Source organism: Callionymus lyra, chromosome 19, assembly GCF_982586985.1.
Source record: "Callionymus lyra chromosome 19, fCalLyr1.hap1.1, whole genome shotgun sequence".
In the NCBI taxonomy this organism is placed as follows: domain Eukaryota; kingdom Metazoa; phylum Chordata; class Actinopteri; order Syngnathiformes; family Callionymidae; genus Callionymus; species Callionymus lyra.
In genome coordinates, this window is record NC_141836.1 from 5,870,405 (window position 1) to 5,889,140 (window position 18,736).

Consider the following 18,736-nt stretch of genomic DNA (forward strand, 5'->3'; position numbering starts at 1 on the left):
TGACCCCGTGGCTTGGCTTCGTTGTAGTATTTTCCATAAACACATTTGGAAAAGATGTTTTCAAAGAATAACAAACTAGGTTTACTGCATCTTTTCCCGACCTTGGACCAGGTGGCGTAGATCTGGATCTTCGTCACCTTCTCCTTCAGGTGCGACAGGTAAACCGAGTCATGGAAACTCGCGACTTTTGGCATAACAACGGAGTCTCGTGAACAAAACGACGGGAAAAAAAAGATTCGGATTTAACTTTTTAAAAACAAAAAGTTGCGTTCGAGCAGATCTGTTCCTCAAGACCACCTCGAGCAAACATGTGGTTTCTTATGACCTTTCACCTGCGCCAGGAGCGTGATGCGTTCAGGTGCGCGAGGACAAAACACGTGAGATTTTCTTTTTTTTTCAAATAAAAATACAAATATTAAAGAAGACAAATATTTTTTTTCAATTACTTTATACGTTTACTTTCTTACTTACTGACTATTATTTTTACGTTTTCCATCCTTTTTTTAAAAAAAAAATGCGTCGACGCAATATGACGTTGAACAACAACAGAACCTTATTTATTTCGTGCATCTTGAATATTTAAATAACTTTTTCTTTATTTATTTACCTACGAGCTGTGAAATAAGGCAAACTTTAGCAATGATTTGCAAACCTGTTACGACCTAATATATATTCAGAAATAAATACTATTTTTAAATTAAAATAAATCGCTAAACTAGTCAGTTATTTTTTCAGACTTTCACAGCGAAAACTCCCATTAATTCCATATAAAGTAATTCAAATAAATAATCAAAAAGGAAATTTAAAAAAACCTCTAGAAAGTAAAATATATATATATACTGTATATATATACGTGTCTAATATAAAAGATAATGTCTATAGAAGTATTTCAATTCCTGCAGGGTTATCACACTTTTCCAAAAAGATAGTTTTTTTTGTTGTTTGTTTGATACAGTTCACTGTCTTGTGTTATTCATTTAGTTATTATTATTATTATTATTATTATTATATGACATGATATACTTTACCTTTATTCTTCCCACATCGGGAACATTTAGGACCAACATTGAGGACATTAGAATTTTAAATTTTAAATTCCTGGTGTTAATATATAAAATAGCATAAAAAAAAGAAAATAAATATATTATTTAAATTGTATTAGCAACATTGTTGAATATAATAATTAAATAAAACTTGTATTTATTTTAAAACAAAGATCAATACGTCAGTGTGTTTAAGGATGAAACTTAATATTTGTAAGTCCAATACATTGTGATAGAAAACCACTTTTTAACTCAAAGATATGATTAAAAAGTTTATGAAAGATTAAATCCGGTGTGTGTGTGTGTCTGTGTGTGTCTCTAGAGTCGCACAATCATGGTGAGGGCGCAGACACTTGACCGTTCAAGTGGACCCCAGGGTGACCTTCTGGACTGATTGCTCTGGACGGAGCCAGCGATCGCTCTCTCGGGGAAGCTTTGGGTTTCATGGAGTCACTTTTTGTTCCTTAACGGTAGAATTACTGCTTCGTTCTGAGCTCCGGGGTCAGATGGTGTGAGCTGTCCTTGGTGCTGGAGGGTTTCAGAACCACGGACAGAGTCACACCTGGATCTACGACAGAACTTCAGGCGTTTTAATAGTCGGAAATGTGTAAAAGGTTTTACAAATGTGTTGGGGTATCTGTATTGTGATGCGAAAATGCGTTACTCTCTAATGTGTAATTTCAAATAAATATGCATAAATCTGGAAACACAGATACGCCAAGAGTAGTCACGTCGTCGTCGCAAGTTTTTACGCGTTTTTAAACCGAGTTACACATTTGAAAATCAGTTAGCACATTTGTTAATTGTGTTACATGTTTTTAAACCAAGATACACATTTGTAAATTAAGTGACCAGTATTTTAACGGAGTTACATGTATTCAAACCAAGTTACACATTTGCAAATTAAGTGACCAGTATTTTAATGGAGTTACATGTTTGATAACCAAGATACAAATTTGTAAATCAAGTTACCCATATTTTAATCAAGTTAATTGTATTTTAACATTTGAAAATCAAGTTACAAATGTGTAAATCAAGTTGCACATTTGTTTATCTAGTTACAAGTTTTTAAACCGAGTTAAACATTTGTTAACACATTTGTTAGTTGTGTTACATGTTCTAAAACCAAGATACACATTTGTAAATCAGGTAGCACGTTTGTTAATCGTGATACACGTTTGTAAACAAAGATACATATTTGTGTTACCCATATTTTAATCAAGTTACGTGTATTCAAACCAAGTTACACATTTGTAAATCAAGTAGCACATTTGTAAATTGAGTCAAACAAGTATGTAGAACAAGTGCATTTGCCGATCACGGAAATTGTACACTTACAAATTTGTAAACCCTTTCACACCTTTGTGACATTTTCTGTGCTCAACAACAGCCACATAACTGACCTTGTTGGAAAATACTACAGACCAACACCATCTCTAATTACAGACACAGATGCGTTATCCAACAGAGCTATAGGGGGCGCCAACAGACACTGAAATCAAATAGTGATCATCATGAATTATTCTAATTATTATACTTTTTTTCACAAATCAATTGTGATTTAAATTCACTGGAATCACCACTTTGTTCCTCACAACCATTTACCAGGCGCATGAATTCTCCTTCAGTCAGGACTGTGTGTGAGTGTGAGTGTGTGTGTGTGTGTGTGTGTGTGTGTGGGGGGGGGGTGGGGGGGGGGGTGTGCGAGTGTGAGTGTGAAGTGACGCGTTGTTTCTCCGCTAGTGAGCTGCGATCTCTCCAACCCTGCGTAGCTGTGAGTAATGAGAACATCCATGAATCAAGTCGCTGTGTTTCATCATACTCCATCCACCTCCTGCTGTCATTTACAAAGTCTCCGACGTACGATTAGACTTCCAGCGGATCCCTCCGATCCTGTTGTGCGTCGGTGATTTAAGTGACAACAATTAAAATGGAAACAACAACATGATGTTGCTCCCTTCATGATGCTAACACGTTAGCAATTAGACTGACTTTCCTTCTCTCTCTCTTTGGAAGGAAGAATATTTATAATAAAGCTGGAATTATTAATCATTAATTTAGCTTTTTTTTGTTTGTTTCCATTTAAAAATACTGATAAGACATTGATGAGTCTATTTCAATTCTATTATTGTGTTTTTAACATTTTATTTAATCTACTTTTTCAAGTTGTTCATGGCTGATATCATTTATTGTGCATATAAATATAACACATTTAAATTGTATCAACTACTTTGTCGAATATAATAATCAAGGCAAATATTTGTGATGCATATCTGAGTCTTAATCATGACATTTTTATTTTTTTAAGTCCAATATTATGTCTAGACAATCCTTGTTAACTCAAAAATATTATTAAAAAGTCTAAGAAATGTCCAGTCAAAGTGGAAAAAAATAGTCAAATAAAAGACAATATAAATGATTTATTGTTTGGTTAAGAGAAGAAAATACTAGAATAAATCACTAAATAAGAAAGAAAATACAAAAATAATTGAAGAAAAGTCTTGTTTTGTCCATTTAATGAGACATTTTTACCCTTAAAATCTGTCTCCTGCAGTGATGGAGTGTGAAAATGACATATTCACCAGAAGCTCGAAGCCCTATTATCTACGAGGCAACGTTATAAATGAACTACGCGTCTACTTCAGGGACGTTGGACCAACATGTTTCTGCAGTAAGCAATGAGCTGTTTAATCAATTCCTCGCCCGGAATCTGGTAACCTGCAGGCTAAATAACTAATGACATGTCTTCGTGTGCAGGGAAAGAAGTACTCGATGGAATAAAGGAAACATTTGTCATGAAAAGATGCTGCAGATTCATGTTTTTTAAAGAGAATTTCCTAAAGAGCGAAACTGTGAGAAGACAATAGGTGTGAGTTGCTGCTCCAGGTCCCTGTCGGCTGCTAAAAATAACAGGGGCAGGATATTACATCAAGCCTGGAACGGACCCCGGACAAATTAGGAGCACTCCAGCTCAGTGGGTGCATCTCCTAATGCCCTCCTGCACATGTTGTTGTGGATTATTGCTCCGGCGCTCCAGAGGACGCACGTCACGGGCGCCGCCACGCCAAAAATCTGCCTGATTTAATGCACCATTTGTCAGGAAATGGAGGGTTATTTAGCAAGTTGGATGCTAAGCTAATGAGGAGAGGGCGAGAGTGTGAGTGACATGTATCTACCTCAGGCTCAGGAGCATGACGTTAAGAAAGACATTAAATATAGTTGAGACGTGGAGATACGATATGCATCACGATACAGGGGCGACGATACGATACATTGTGATACTGTAGGATATATGTGTAGTATTGTCGAGTACTTGACTCTGGTGTTGCAGTATTTACAGACCACATGACTCTTGATGAAGTCGTAATTGCTTTCATTTGTTTTTAAACCAAAATATATCCAAGCATTATTTAAAAACTGCTGGAGTCGACTGTATCCTCTCGTCCCCAGTAAACGCGGGGAATTCTGAGGGTTTTTTAAATTGTTCCTTTAGCTGCGGAAGATGTAATGACTGCTGCCATCTAGTGGCCCAATGCTTAATTGCAACACAAAAATTAACAAATGCCTTGAATATTTCAATTGTAAATAAAAAACTGAATTTATATGAATGTGTATCGGAAATCGGAAGATAAAATTCATACATAAGTGCTATATAAATACAAATTACTTACTTACTTACTTACATATCAAGATACTGGGGCAACGATACAATATATTGTGATACTGTAGTAACAAGGATATATTTGCTTTGTCGAGTACTTGACTCTGGTGTTGCAGAATTTACAGACCACACGACTCTTGACGAAGTTGTAATTGATTTGATTTGTTTTGAAACCAAAATATGTCCAAACATCAGCTTTAAAAACTGCTAGATTCGACTGTATCCTCTGGTCCTGAGTCATCGTGTCATTGTGTCTGTCATTAAATTTAAGATAGTGTTTATAATGGTCTCCACCAGAAACTCTTCACAAATGTCCAGTCCACTGTATCCTCTCATGCTAGGTCATCACTGGGATCTTGTGGGATTTAATCGTTGTTGATAATGAGTGCTACCATCTAGTGGCCGGAAGTGTATTTGCGACACAAAATTGAATAAAAGCCGTGAATATTTGTATGTAAATTGTAAATAAAAAATAGATTATCTTTTTTAATTTTATACACAATTAATTGAATGATAAAACGTAAATATGATTTAAAGGCCAAAGTTTATAAACAATAAAACAATAAAGTGCTGTTTAGTATCGATTCAATATCCTCCAAAAAGCCACGTTGCAATATATATTGTTGTATAGATGTTTTCTCACACACCTCACAACTTCATAAAATCTCTATTTGAATTCATTTAATTTGGTGAAAATTGAACATTCACAAAATTGTGCATCCAGTCGTCTTGTAGTTAGGGTTTGATTAATACTCGGTTGATAGTCGCTAAAGGTATTTCCACCAATAAATTGTACATTTTCAGTAGCTAGTTGAGTTAATACACTTTATGTTTCAAACAATCAGATGCTATGATGTTAGTGTATCTTGAATTACAACAGAATTAATTGAATACAGTTTAAGTTCATGTGTTTTTGAAGCAAACTACATATTCATGAGGAAAAACTCGGCTGTGAAGCTTCTCTAATGACTTTCTTTGTAGCTCAAAAATAGCTCAGACTCAAAGACACTGGTCTCATCTGAGCAGACAAACACAATCAAAGCGTGATCAAGTAACAGTTTTTTTGGCGAGAATATTTCGGGGGGGGGGGGTTTGTGACGGCGGCACAGAGCTCGGCCTCCCAGCGGTTCTTTCCCCGAAGTCGGACCCGTCGGATGAAAAGAGCCGAAGCAGCTAGCGTAACTTTTGAAGCCGCCAGATGGCAAAGTGGCAAAGAGGAAGCTACAGAGCTGTGCTGGTGTGTGTGAGCTCGTGTGTCAGTGGGGGGGAGATTAGCTTCCCAAAATCCCTTGAAAGTGTGTGCAAATCCAACCCACCGCCGAGCACACACACATTTGTTTTTGAGAAATCGGAATCATCTGCGTACAGACGGCAACAACGGCGAGGAGGAAACCGTGGAGAGTCTCTGAGATAAAAGTGCTGACCCAGCAGAGAAAGTGGTCGTAGAAGGAGAAGAGCGAGTCGAGGCTCCATCTTTGAAATGCTAATACGACAGCAGTTGTTTTTCCTTTTATAACCAGAGATATATTTTTGGAATTCTGTCAAAATCAACTGCCGATGGATGTTTGTTCTCCTTTTTTTTCCCCACCTGCCAATGGGTCTGTTTCAACAATACCAGCAAAGTGAGACAAAAAAACAAGTGATTTTTGAAGGTTTTTCGAGTTAAAAAAAGTGATTTTATCGTAGTAAAGAAAGTTGGTTGTTTCTTTATTCAAGTAAGCAATATTAGTTTTTGTTTTTAGTTAGTTTTTAGTTTCAACTTAACTCTCAGATGGAAGTTTGTTTACTTGTAAAATGATATTTTGATGACTTTATTTTATTTACACTTTATTTTCATAAATACTTTTTAAACTTGTTGCAGATGTTCCTTTATTTTACGGATACTGACAGTGTTGGCAAATTTTAAAGCATAAAAAAACGAGCGATTTACAAAAATTTTGATAAATAAATATAATATATTTACATTGTATGATTTCTTTTCTTTTTCAATCAACAATGATTAATACATTTTTCAGAAATACAATTTTACAACAACAATGTGAAAAAATAACACTTTTTTATTGTACTTTTAAAAAAATAAATTGCTCAAAGTTTTAATTCATTACCTAAATTCGCTCATTGATGACATTTTTAAGTTCATATGTTTACATTTTGAAACATAAAGCTGTGTTTTCTTATCTCTCTAATCAAACTCTAATCAAAACACACACTAATGTTAAATATATAGTAAAAAAAATGTGTAAAAAGACACAAAAGCTCATTCTCACAGCCATAAACTCCAATAATCACAAGTGACTGTATATTATCCAAGTCATAAAATACTTAAAAGCAACTTTTTAAAGATTAAAATCTAAGTTTAAATGATTTGAATGACGCTAAACAGATTTTCTTTGTCACATCTGCTTCCTCAGGTCCTCTGAGACGACGACCAGTCCGACCTCATTACGGACAGAAAATGTCTCTTCGCTCAAGAAGATTCTCACTGTGATGCCTTCAGGACCGAGTAGGAAATATCCAGACAAACACCCTCTTCTTCCCCAGTAGTTTAGGTTAAGCAAGAAAGAGACACAAGTACTTTCTTTTTTTAGGTGTTTGTAAACAGATGTTTTTTTGTTTCTGGCTCGATTCAGAGACGACGTATTCATGAGGAGACATAGTGGGGAGAACAAAGTCGGCAGTGAAGCTCCTCTAATTATCTGCTACTTTGTACTCGGCGCCTCGAAAATAGCTCAGACGCCCAGTTTATCTGAATATTCACACAAACACAGGCATGTCTCATTGCTGTGATGCATTCAGGACAGCTTGGAAAATGTGATGCAAATTGCAGCCAACATTATCTGCAAAGAGGTCGCTCTAATTTTTTTAACATTTTATTTAAGGATGATTTAGGGCCGACCAAATCTTGATTTTTGACTTGATTTGACTTGATGTTGATCTTTGTATCTGTTTAAGATCTTTGTATTTTTCTCCTTTGATCTATGCTCTTTATATTTGTACTTTGTCATCTCTTTGCACTTTGTTCTTTTAATTTGCACTTTGTTCTTGTTCTTGCTTCTGTACCTTCTATTGTCTGCTGTGAACCGGAAACCTGATTTCCCGAAGAAGATCTCCAGAGGGATTAATAAAGTCAATCTAATCTAATCTAATCTAATCTAATCTAAATCAAGCGTAAACAGTAGAAATTGCATTTTGAAAATCAAAACTGATTTGAAATGAGGACATTTTGTTCCGAACAAAAAAGACATGTGATGGTGAAAATGAATCAATGGTGATGTGCTGATGAAGCTTCATGAAACAGTGTCATGTTGTCTAGAGGTCAGTAGGTGGCGCCATCACTTTAAAAAATAATGTGATGTTTCATTAGAACAGTTGTTCAAAACTAAGGAAACTAGTGCAGAGACCGCCAACTAGTGGACTCTGAAAACACTGCTTCATGAAGCATCATCATTCATTTTTATGAATGTAGCCACTAGTGCAGTGATACCTTCTTGCAAAAAAAAACCCGGTACAAACACCATCTATGTACGCAGATAATACATGATATTGCTTCTAAAGAAACATCTCGTACAGCATTTTTAATAATCCGACCAGTAAAGACGGCATCATCGGATTCTTGCGGCTCCCCAGTTAATAAAAGCGCCCCCATCAGGCCGTGAGCAACTCCTGCGCCGTGTCAGCACAACCGAGTGAAAACAACGAGGACATGGTTCGTCTCCACACAAGCACCCAGAATAGACTGTGGTCATGTGACCCGACACTCGGCTGCCGTCAGTCCCTGGATGAGGGAGATGTTGGAGGTTTTTTTTTTCCGGTTCCAATATAAAGTTAGTGTTACCTTCGGGATGAAAGAGCGACTGATGAATTTGCATTGTTGTGCCGACGCCGGCGGAGGAAAACTGTGGAAACATGTTCCACATCTAAAAATACATCTGCTGCAATCTCAGCTCGTGGTGATGGAACTACTGAGCTAAAGTGTCAAAGCTTGTCAAATCTGTTAACACCTTAATCATTGCTTGTGTTTTTAAAGGTTGGAGTTGGGAAAGGAATTTGTGGAATGTCTCGAATGCACAAAACCAAGGTTTACTCAGATAAACCATCGGGAATAACACAAACCTTTGTATTTTAGATGATGTCATTTATTCCAGATTGGTTGTGAATCTGATCTCTTTGATAATCAATAACTTACGATGGAGTATAAAGATGCACAAAGACTGAAATCGAACATTCCATGAGATGGTTCTGTATTACACTCCTTGTGCAAGTAAAATACAGACTTTAACAAATTTAGATTTAGATACTTAAACGGACACTAGACATGATTAAAACTGCAACTACCATGTTTCTGTAGGTCAGGAGGGGGATGAGGATCAGCAATTCAAATTCTGGTGCCAAGGGGTTGTATTTTATACTGGGAAATGATAGTGTCAAAATATTAGCTTGAGTCAAACAAACCCAAAATCCAGAGTAACTAGTTATAATATTAGAAATCCTATTGGAATTTAATTAATTATTTAATTATTATTTAGCTTTACGGAACAAAATATGCAGATAATTGTTTTAATGTTTTAATAATATATATTTTTTGTTATTTTATTTTATTTTTGGCGACAGATGGCTTTGAAGAATGGTAAACGAAAATACAGAAAAAAAACAAAACAATACCTTGACATATACGTGTAATTACATTAGAAAAGTGTTATTTATTCTTAAAATATTGGAAAATCAAAATCTATTAAATTGAGTTTTACTGAATAATTGTAATGTGGATAAAAAAATACATTGTTTTGTTTTATATAAACCCAGTTTGTATGAATTAAAATGAACTTAAATCAACCCAAAATGACAAGAACTCATCACCTTGAATAAATTCTGCAGTTGTCAATGAAGACACAATAATGTCCTTGAAAGATTTTGCAGTCGCCAAACAAACAGTTTAAAGTCTACATTTTTACCCGAGTGGTCTTTCAGATCATGTTCTTCTGTGAAGGACAAAAACGGGAGCAATTTTCCAAAATAGGTAGTTGAAGCCGACAAACTTGTCATACTTTCCTAAAAAGGCAGAGGGTCCAGTCAACACCGATCACTGTTCGTGTCAGACATGGTCCGCCCGGGAGACGGCGCCGCCCCGACTCTGACCCCGGGGTCGGACTCGGTCTGATCTAAAAATATACCCAGAGAGAAGCTCCATTAACATCTCGGAGCTCCGGCCCCCCGGTGAGACGCCTCTAATTCTCTCCCTTCTGAGGCTCTCGCTAATCAACTCTGTACCTCCCGACTCAGCGAGGTGAGACCGCTCAGCTGCTCTCGGCGCATCAACGAGAGCCCAAAGTCATATTAAATACCGTCGCCGTCACGGATCAGAGAAACTCTGAGATGATCTCAGAGGTTTTTGGGTCCTTGTCTATAATAGAGTCTCGCATGTGAATCACTCGGGTGAAAAGTTGTGCAATGAAACCCTGACGACGGAGGAGGAGGTGAGGACGAGTCCCACACAATGTGAAGGGTGATGAGGGACACATTTTCGGTGCTGCAGCTTCTGAAGACGAACAGCGTGGGCTCGCACTTTGAGTTTTATTTTGGGTTGTGTCGGCTTCTCGTGTGGTACTTTTTTTTTTTCCTTCATGTCTCTGTGAGATAAAAAAAAGTATGACCTGAGGTTTTTTTTCCAGAATGTTTCGTCTGTGATTGTCAAACGTAATCACGTCCCCCGAGGCCGTCATTGTTCCCGACTCAATACAGGTGATTTAAACGGTTCCCCGAAATAGGTTTGCAATCAAATCTCTTGGATAATGGCGGGATTTAGGAAGAAAGAAGCTTCCAAATCAGCACCTAAGAGGCGATTCTATTCACCCTTGAAGAGAGTCAAAGTCTTGGCTTATAGGGAGGAGAGATGGGGACACCCTGGAAAGGAGGCTACTCCATCATTCATTCTGATAACACATCTTTAGATGGTCAAAAATTCTCTTTATTCTAAGTGTATTTCAAAAGAATAAAGATAAATGAAAATAACACTTTAATATTTTACCAGTATAAGTTTAGTTAAGTCAATTAAAGTGTCCTTTAATTTTTATATACCTACAAATATATTATTTATGAAAGAAAACAATGAATAAAAGAAACAATTAAAAGGTTTTATATATTAAAAAAAAATGAAAATAATAAAGAATATGAGAAATAATAAAAATATGTGACAGAAATGATGTAATAAATGTTATTAACACTCAAGTATTGATCAGGATCAAATAAAAAAGAAACTTTTTATTCACCATCTGTCTCTACAGTGATTTAAATGTCACGTCAGATCCTCCGGCACTAAAACCTCCCGACTACATAAACAACTTCCAACGCCAAGAGTTATCGCCGTCGTAGACGCTCCTTTATTCGCGGCTATAAACAAGATTCAAACGAGCATCGACGGCGGCGACTGATCAGACGTGATCACGAGGAGTCGAGACCAACGATCAACAGCCTCGTCGATCAAATGTTCTGCGGCTCCTCCGCGAGAGTCGACCCTCCAGGCATCTCTGCCTTTTACTCAACAGATGGACATCGACATGATTTCCTCACTGAGGCTCAAATAATCGTGAATATTTGAGGAAAAACTTCTATGTGATGTTAGATTCATTCAATCAAATAATAGGGAACAGATTGTGACTCATTAAAAGCAATGAATCACAGAATTTGACGCCCTTTGTCATTCTTTTAATTCATATTAATACACTTATTTTAGCCATTTCTTTCCACAAACACAAATATATTCCATAATATTTGAGCATCTGTACCAATCCTTTATTTTTTTAATGATCATTATTTAAATAGTGATACATTTTATTGGTACATTTGTTTTACATTTGAAATGTGACAAAATCTTTTTAATTCAATGTTTAAATATTACTTTTATTTAAAGAGTATTTTCTTATTTATTACATTTTACAGTATATAAAACATGTAAATAAATAATATTACAAGACACTGTATTAGTATTTAATTTTGTGAATTATCTTTATTTGGCAACTAAAAGTGTACAAAAATCTTTGATAGTTTTAATTCAATAATTAATGTATCTTCATACATTTCTGTTCATGTTCACAATAACTCTAAAAATTACATTTATATATATTTAAAAAAACATTATAAGACATTTCATTACTTTATCATTTTATTCATTATCTTTAATTGGTAAAATATTTTAGTTATGTCTTTAAAAATGCATGATCTTTTGTTTTAATTTAATATTTAGATATGAATTCCTTTTATCTTACAATCCTTTAATTACATTTAAGATGATATATGTATATTATAAGACATTACATTAGTATGTCATTTATATATTTTTTCTTAATTTGGTTATTTATTTGTATTTATTTTTCCCTAAACTGTTTCATTATATTTTATTGTGTAATTAAGTATTTAAATATTTGTATTTACAATATAAAATCCACTTGTGAATAGGGTTAGGTGTTTGCTCCTCTCAACACTCGTTGGGAAGACAACAAATAATTATGGGTTTTTCTAAATGAGAGCAACTCGTTCATATTTCATGAGGATGTTTTTCGGACTGATGCACAATGTGTTCCGTTAGCATGGTGTGTCTGCAGCAGACAGCAGAGCCGAGCTAAAAGCCTGTGGTCTGCAGGGGGGGGGGGGTTGTTTGACGGCTCTTAGAGCTAATAGAGTCCATTTGCGCCTCTTTTTTTTAAGAGCCAGAAAGCTGAAGAAGTATCGTTTTTGACTGATCTACACGAGTGTGAACAAAGAGCATCTAAAGCTGCAGAATCTTTGCTTTGGATCCTATAAAGTTTTACTACGACACTGATGATAAATGAAGCTCATGAATGGTCCAGATCTTAAAAAACTCTTTTTGCCTCACACACAATTTAGAGTTGTTTTTTCCCCGGGAATGCTGAGAAATCTTCTTTTCTAACAAATCATTCTCGTGTCTCCAGCTTGTGAACAATCTAGGTTGTCATGAAATCAGTAAGTAAGTAATTTTTATTTGTATAGCGCTTTTCCAGACCAGGTGACTTAAATGCATTAAAATTCAATATTTAATTGTGGAATTATTACATTTATACACACGATATATATCATTATTTTTTTTATTCACTACACTATATTGATATTAAAGAGCTCTTTATTAATTTTCCCCATTTTTTTTAAAACATTTTTCAAGAAATGTATATATATATTTTTTTGTTATTTGTTATTTTTAAGATTTTTCGTTTCTTGATATCAAACGAAATGTGTGTTAAGGAAAATAATTGGATTTTTACAGTAAGTAAGTAAGTAAGTAAGTAAGTAATATTTATTTATATAGCGCTTTTCAAGACCAGGGTCACAAAGCGCTTAAACAATCAAAACAATACTCAAAAAAGTACATACTTTAAAGATAAAGATAATACTGAGAACAACACAGGAGTTCGAGAAAATCAAGGAAAAGCCTGAACAAATAGAAACGTCTTAAGATGTTTCTTAAAGGAGTCAGTAGATCATCAAGCGCAAAGAGAGAGGAAGGTCGTTCCAAAGCTTAGGAGCAACAACAACATTTTGTTCAGTTAACCGTTTTGGTGATGCAATTTGACCTCCGACCGCTAGATGGCAGCGGTCATTGCGTCCTCCAAAGCTAAAGGAACAATGAATCCCACGAGATGACTGAGGACGAGAGGATACAGTGGACACAAAAGCATCTTTGTTAAAGCTGATGTTTGGACATATTTTGGCTTTCAGTTCTATAAATTGAATTAAATAAAAACATCAATCACAAGATGTCGCTAAAAAGAAATGTAGGATAAATAAATGGAAAAGAAAGAGCAACACAGAAAAGCTAAACACTAAAAAAGCCCTGACTAAATAAAAAAAAAAGGAAGAAACTTTGTGTCTTCTGTTTGAGGTCCCTTGTTGATCCAACAACTAAGATTGAGCGAATCAGTCGGTGTAGAAACATGCTTTATAAAAGTGAAACTACGTTAAATTATAGATTCTATTATATTCTATTATATATAATTGTATTCTCTGTTTTGGAAACGTATCCCAGAGTCTTCTCTGAGACCGAGGGAGCATTTTGAGGTCGATTTACGAAGTCGATGGAAGCGATTGTCACCTGAAACAAAAGAAAAAATCTAGAGAAGTGAGCAGCCTCGTGGTTTCTTTTCATCAGCAGGAAGCATCCACGGACTGAGATCGTTACAGTCTGAGCAGTGATTTTACTGGACGTCGTGTAGCACAAGGTCTCCAGGGACGGTCCCTGGAGACGTCACGGGGCAATAAACGCAAAGATCCTAAAGAGAGAACAAAAGGTTTCGAGAGGAAGGGCCTTTGTGCAATTTTCACAATTGGAAAGTACAGCTGATCAATACTCCGACACGGCAGGTGGTTAATGACCCGAGGTGGAGTTCGGGAGCTGCTTCCTCGTGGATTTAAACCCTTGTTTCGTTTAGTCTTCGATAAGTTCCAAATGTATGGAAGTTCAAGTCATCAACAACACACACACACACACACACAATTGAATTCAGTGTGAAAATGAAGCTATTCTTAACAAGTGCTCCTGCTTAATTATTGACGAGTCATTTGTAAATGAATTGATCTGGACCGTTAACGCGTTTCATTGGATGCTCGATCGTCCGCGGCCGCACAGCTGCGTCGCACAAACGCAACCGGAAATACACAAATAGGTTCTTTGACACCTTGTTTTTCAGGTATTAAATAAGGAAACTTGTTCATGACACCATAGAGTGTGAAGTCACATGACCAGATCAACCCGAGAAAACACTCAACGAATACTGCTAGTTAAGCTAGCTAGTATAGTATAGCTAGTGTAGTATTCAGATGAAAAATTGTTGAATAAAATAAAAAACTATGTATTTATCATGACTTGTTAGTTTAGTTTGATCTAGAAGGTTCCAAAGCCAATAATAACTGATGTAATAATGATGCGGTAAATGCCTACTTGAGACCTTGGCTCCCAAAATCATCATTTAAAAAATAAAGTGTATGAAAATCTGTTTAAAAATGAGAATTGTAAGTAATATTTTAGTTGCTTATTCGATCAAGGCTTTTCCAGACGTGGATAAATTGCATATATTCTTGACAAGATGATTGATTTTGACCAACAAGAACATCAGGAAGATAGATTTCGTCATTAAAAAACACTTTCATCAACGGTTTTCATCCATTTAAATCCATTTTTTTTAACACAAAAGCCACCAGCCACCAAAAAGTTGAATTTAAATGAACCTATTAGTTGTTTTTTCGATCAGAGACTTTAAAGACGTGGTTAAATTTTCGGTATTCTCGATAAAAATAGCAAAAAAGCGTAGATTGATAATAACAAGGACATTAGAAACTTTGTCATTTACAAACAGTTTTTAATCCATTTAAATACATTTTGAGTTTCAATAAACAAAAGCCGCTAGTTTCATAGAACCCTCATCTTAACCTTAAAAAAGATAACTTGTGTAAAAAATTATGTTGGAAACGCCTACTTGAGACCTCGGCTCCCGCAGGTGTTTGAGTGATGAAGTGACTTTTTGCAATAGTCAGAACAAGTGTTACATGACGATGTATGTCCAGCTGTGGGAATTAAAAAATACTTTTGTTTCTTTGATGAAAAACAGTAAAGTATCAAAACTGAAGATAAGGAAAAATCTGGTTAAAAAGTAGAATTTTAAATGAATATAAATGGCGTTCGATTCGATAAAGTGGATACATTTTCCGTATTCTTGATAAAAAATAACTTTTAAAAGTCGATATATATATTGAGGATCATATTAGAAACATGTATTTTGTGAAACTATTCGAGAAATGCCTACTTGAGACCTTGGCTCCTTAAAGTGTAGGACTGATAAACATGTGTTTCGGGGTGAAATCCTACTTGTATTGGCCAAAAAAATGACTAAACAGTGTTTATTTATATTAAGTCTCGAACCCTACGTGTAACATAAGCAACACAAGGTAAGCGTTGTCCTCCATGTTTACCTCCTGCTGTCACTTCTCTCGTATAATCCACCGAGTCAATAAGATAAGCTTCGTAAACCAGACTAATGACATGCGTTCAAAAAAAGTCAGACGTGGGATATCCGGTTCTCCTTTTTCCAAAAAATCCTATAATCCCCCCCCCGATCCATCCCGCCTCGATGTCCGGATAAATGTGTTTGGATGTAATTAACCGCCGAGAGGAGGAGGAGGAGGAAGCTCTCAGGTCCGCCGACACATCAGCCGAGCATTAGAGCTTCCTTGTGGTCTTACACGAGTCCGATGTGTGTCTCCAAACCCAGGTCATCCAACACAAACGATGGTTCCTGGGGCTTATGGTAGCGCTTTGAGGGAGTTTTTAAAGATAGACGACTTCATTTTCCACTGCTTTTCTTTCTCACTTTCCCCCCTTTTCCCCCTAATCTCTGCCGGCTTTGACGGACAAGTCCGGGGAACTTTCAGCAAATCAAACGCTTCCCTCCGTCTCCTCCTTCGGGATGAACTTTCCTCGCCCCTGACGTGGCCTACTTTTCTTTTTATTTCTTCCGCATGCAGGTGAGGAGTCTTACCTTTTTCCCGGCTCAGGCTGCGAACGTTGTCCTCCATCCTTTCCACAATAGGTGGCGCTCCATGCGCTAGGATCCTCCGGTCGTCCGGTCCCGAGACCCGTCCGAGACTACAGGACTAACTTGTGGTTTTTTGTTTTCTTTTTACCTCCCCGGCGTCTCCATCCTTTTTCCACGCGGTGAAGACGGGAAGCGTGTGCTGCTCACACACGTTCCTTCTGCTTCTACTGTACAGAGGGTGTGTGAGTGTGCATGTGACGGGGTGGGTGGTGGTGGGTGAGGAGGGGTAGCCTGGAGAGCCTTCAGCGTTCAGTCAACCACTCACGGATCTGGTGCGCAGAGGGGGGGCGGGGGGGGTTGGGAGCGCTTCGGCTCAGCAGCGATCACCTGGGAGCGCCAGCGCTGTCAGAGGGAGGGAGGAGGAGCAGGAAATGGACCGAGATGCTTTAAAGGGACGAGGGGTAGAGGATGCTGGAGGCGCACGGTTGGCCGTCGAAGACGAAGAAGCGAGGAGGCCGGTATGTTTTATTCAATGTGGAGGGAAGAACAAAAAAAAAAATCCGAGGCGAGGAACGCTGGTGTCCCAGCAGGAAAGGAGCGGACGCGCGGGAGAAGTGCTAAGAGTTTCTTCCGCCTCGGCCAAGAACGGAGAACGAGGTCATGGCGGGGGGAAGAAGTTCTCGCACTCCGTGACGATGATGTGACCTATTTTTTTTTTTTTTTAAAGATGCCCCGCGAGGGATGTCTGCGCCCACTGGGCCGGGAGAATCGGGCGCAGAGGAAGCGCTGAGACGGCACATACCTCTGCCAAGGAGCCACGACTTTTTAATAAAAACACAGCATCAAATCCTTAAGAAAGGGATGGTCTGTCTGTCTGTCTGTCTATCTATCTATCTTTTCATCTGTCCATCCATCCATCCATGAATCTATCTATCCATCCATCCATCCATCTATCCGTCCATCCGTCCATCCATCCATCCATCCATCCATCCATCCATCCATCCATCCATCCATCCATCCATCCATCCATCCATCCATCCATCCATCCATCCATCCATCCATCCATCCATCCATCCATCCATCCATCCATCCATGAATCTATCTATCTATCTGTCCATCTATCTTTTCATCCATCCATGAATTCATCTATCTATCTGTCCATCCATCATCCATCCATCCATCCATCCATCCATCCATCCATGAATCTATCTATCTGTCCATCCATCCATCCATGAATCTATCTATCTATCTATCTGTCCATCTATCTTTTCATCCATCCATCCATCCATGAATCCATCTATCTATCTGTCCATCCATCATCCATCCGTGCATCCATCCATGAATTTATCTATCTGTCCATATATCCTTTCATCCATCCATCCATCCATTCATCCATCCATCCAAAACAGCCAACCATTGGACAGCTCATACCTGTAAAGATCTTTTAAAGATCTCCATCTATCCATCCATGAATCTATCTATCTGTCCATCTGTCTTTTCATCCATCCATCCTTCAATCTATCCGTCCATCCATCCGTCCATCCATCATCCATCATTGGATCCATCCGTGAATCTATCTATCTGCCCATCTATCTTTTCATCCATCCATCCATCCCTCCATCTATCCATCTATCCATCCATCCAATAATCGATCTCTCTGTCATCTATCTTTTCATCCATCCATCCAGCCATCTATCTGTCCATCTATGTTTTCATCCATGCATCCATCCATCCAAAACAGCCAACCATTGGACAGCTCATACCTGTAAAGATCTTTTATTTTGAAAAACCACTAGTCTTGGTCACATGATATTCCTAATTAAAAAATATATCAAAATGTGATGAACTTTAAATTATGTATATTATCCAAAAAGTAAGTCAGATTTCCTGGATTTCAGCTTCTTTTACCGATTTTAAGGCGACAAAACTTTGGTGCTTTTGTGCAAATACCTGAATGAACACATGGAGCGTCTGTGAGAAAACGGGGAAGATATAGTTTGTTGGTTGAAGATGAAGGTCAACTGGAGTAGAAAGCAATTTTTGTTTTTGCCTTAAAATAAAAGCTCTAACCAAAAAAAATGTCTTGCTTTGATTTCCCCAAAAAAACTATTGTAGGGAATCATTCATGTCTCCAGTGGCTCAATGCTTTGGTAGAAGCATCGTTACGCTAATGGCTACGGTTTTGGATCCATTTTATTATGTATTAAAAAGAAGGTGATCCATCACATATTCCAAGCACAGCATCGTTTAAACGACTCTAGAGGAAATAAGCAACACAACGTTTAAGGATCTCTAAGCCCAGGTTATCAATACACGACAACGGTTCAGAGACATTCATCATCCCCGGGCTTATAATAACGTGAAGTTCACAGCAGTGTTTCTGAACTACGGGCTGATCCTCGGGAACATTATTTAGAATGTTGCGCATCCCTGTGGTCTCCTGCATGAATTAAACAGTCTGTCTACCCCTCATGCATGTTTCATGAACCCCCCCC

The 18,736-nt window shown here is 37.3% G+C and overlaps 1 protein-coding gene across 3 annotated transcripts in view; it reads right to left on the minus strand.

Annotated features, from left to right (window-relative positions):
- plch2a (phospholipase C, eta 2a) overlaps positions 1 to 18,736 on the minus strand; it is a 143,085-nt gene that overhangs the window by 41,871 nt on the left and 82,478 nt on the right. The window contains exon 1 of one of the 3 annotated variants that reach the window (XM_087780688.1): positions 16,245 to 16,416. The exons of the other annotated variants lie outside the window; for them this stretch is intronic. Within the exon in view, the coding sequence (XP_087636814.1) occupies positions 16,245 to 16,281 (37 nt within the window). The 5' untranslated portion in view covers positions 16,282 to 16,416. Of the gene's footprint in view, positions 1 to 16,244; positions 16,417 to 18,736 lie in introns of those variants that run through there. 3 annotated transcript variants of the gene reach the window in all.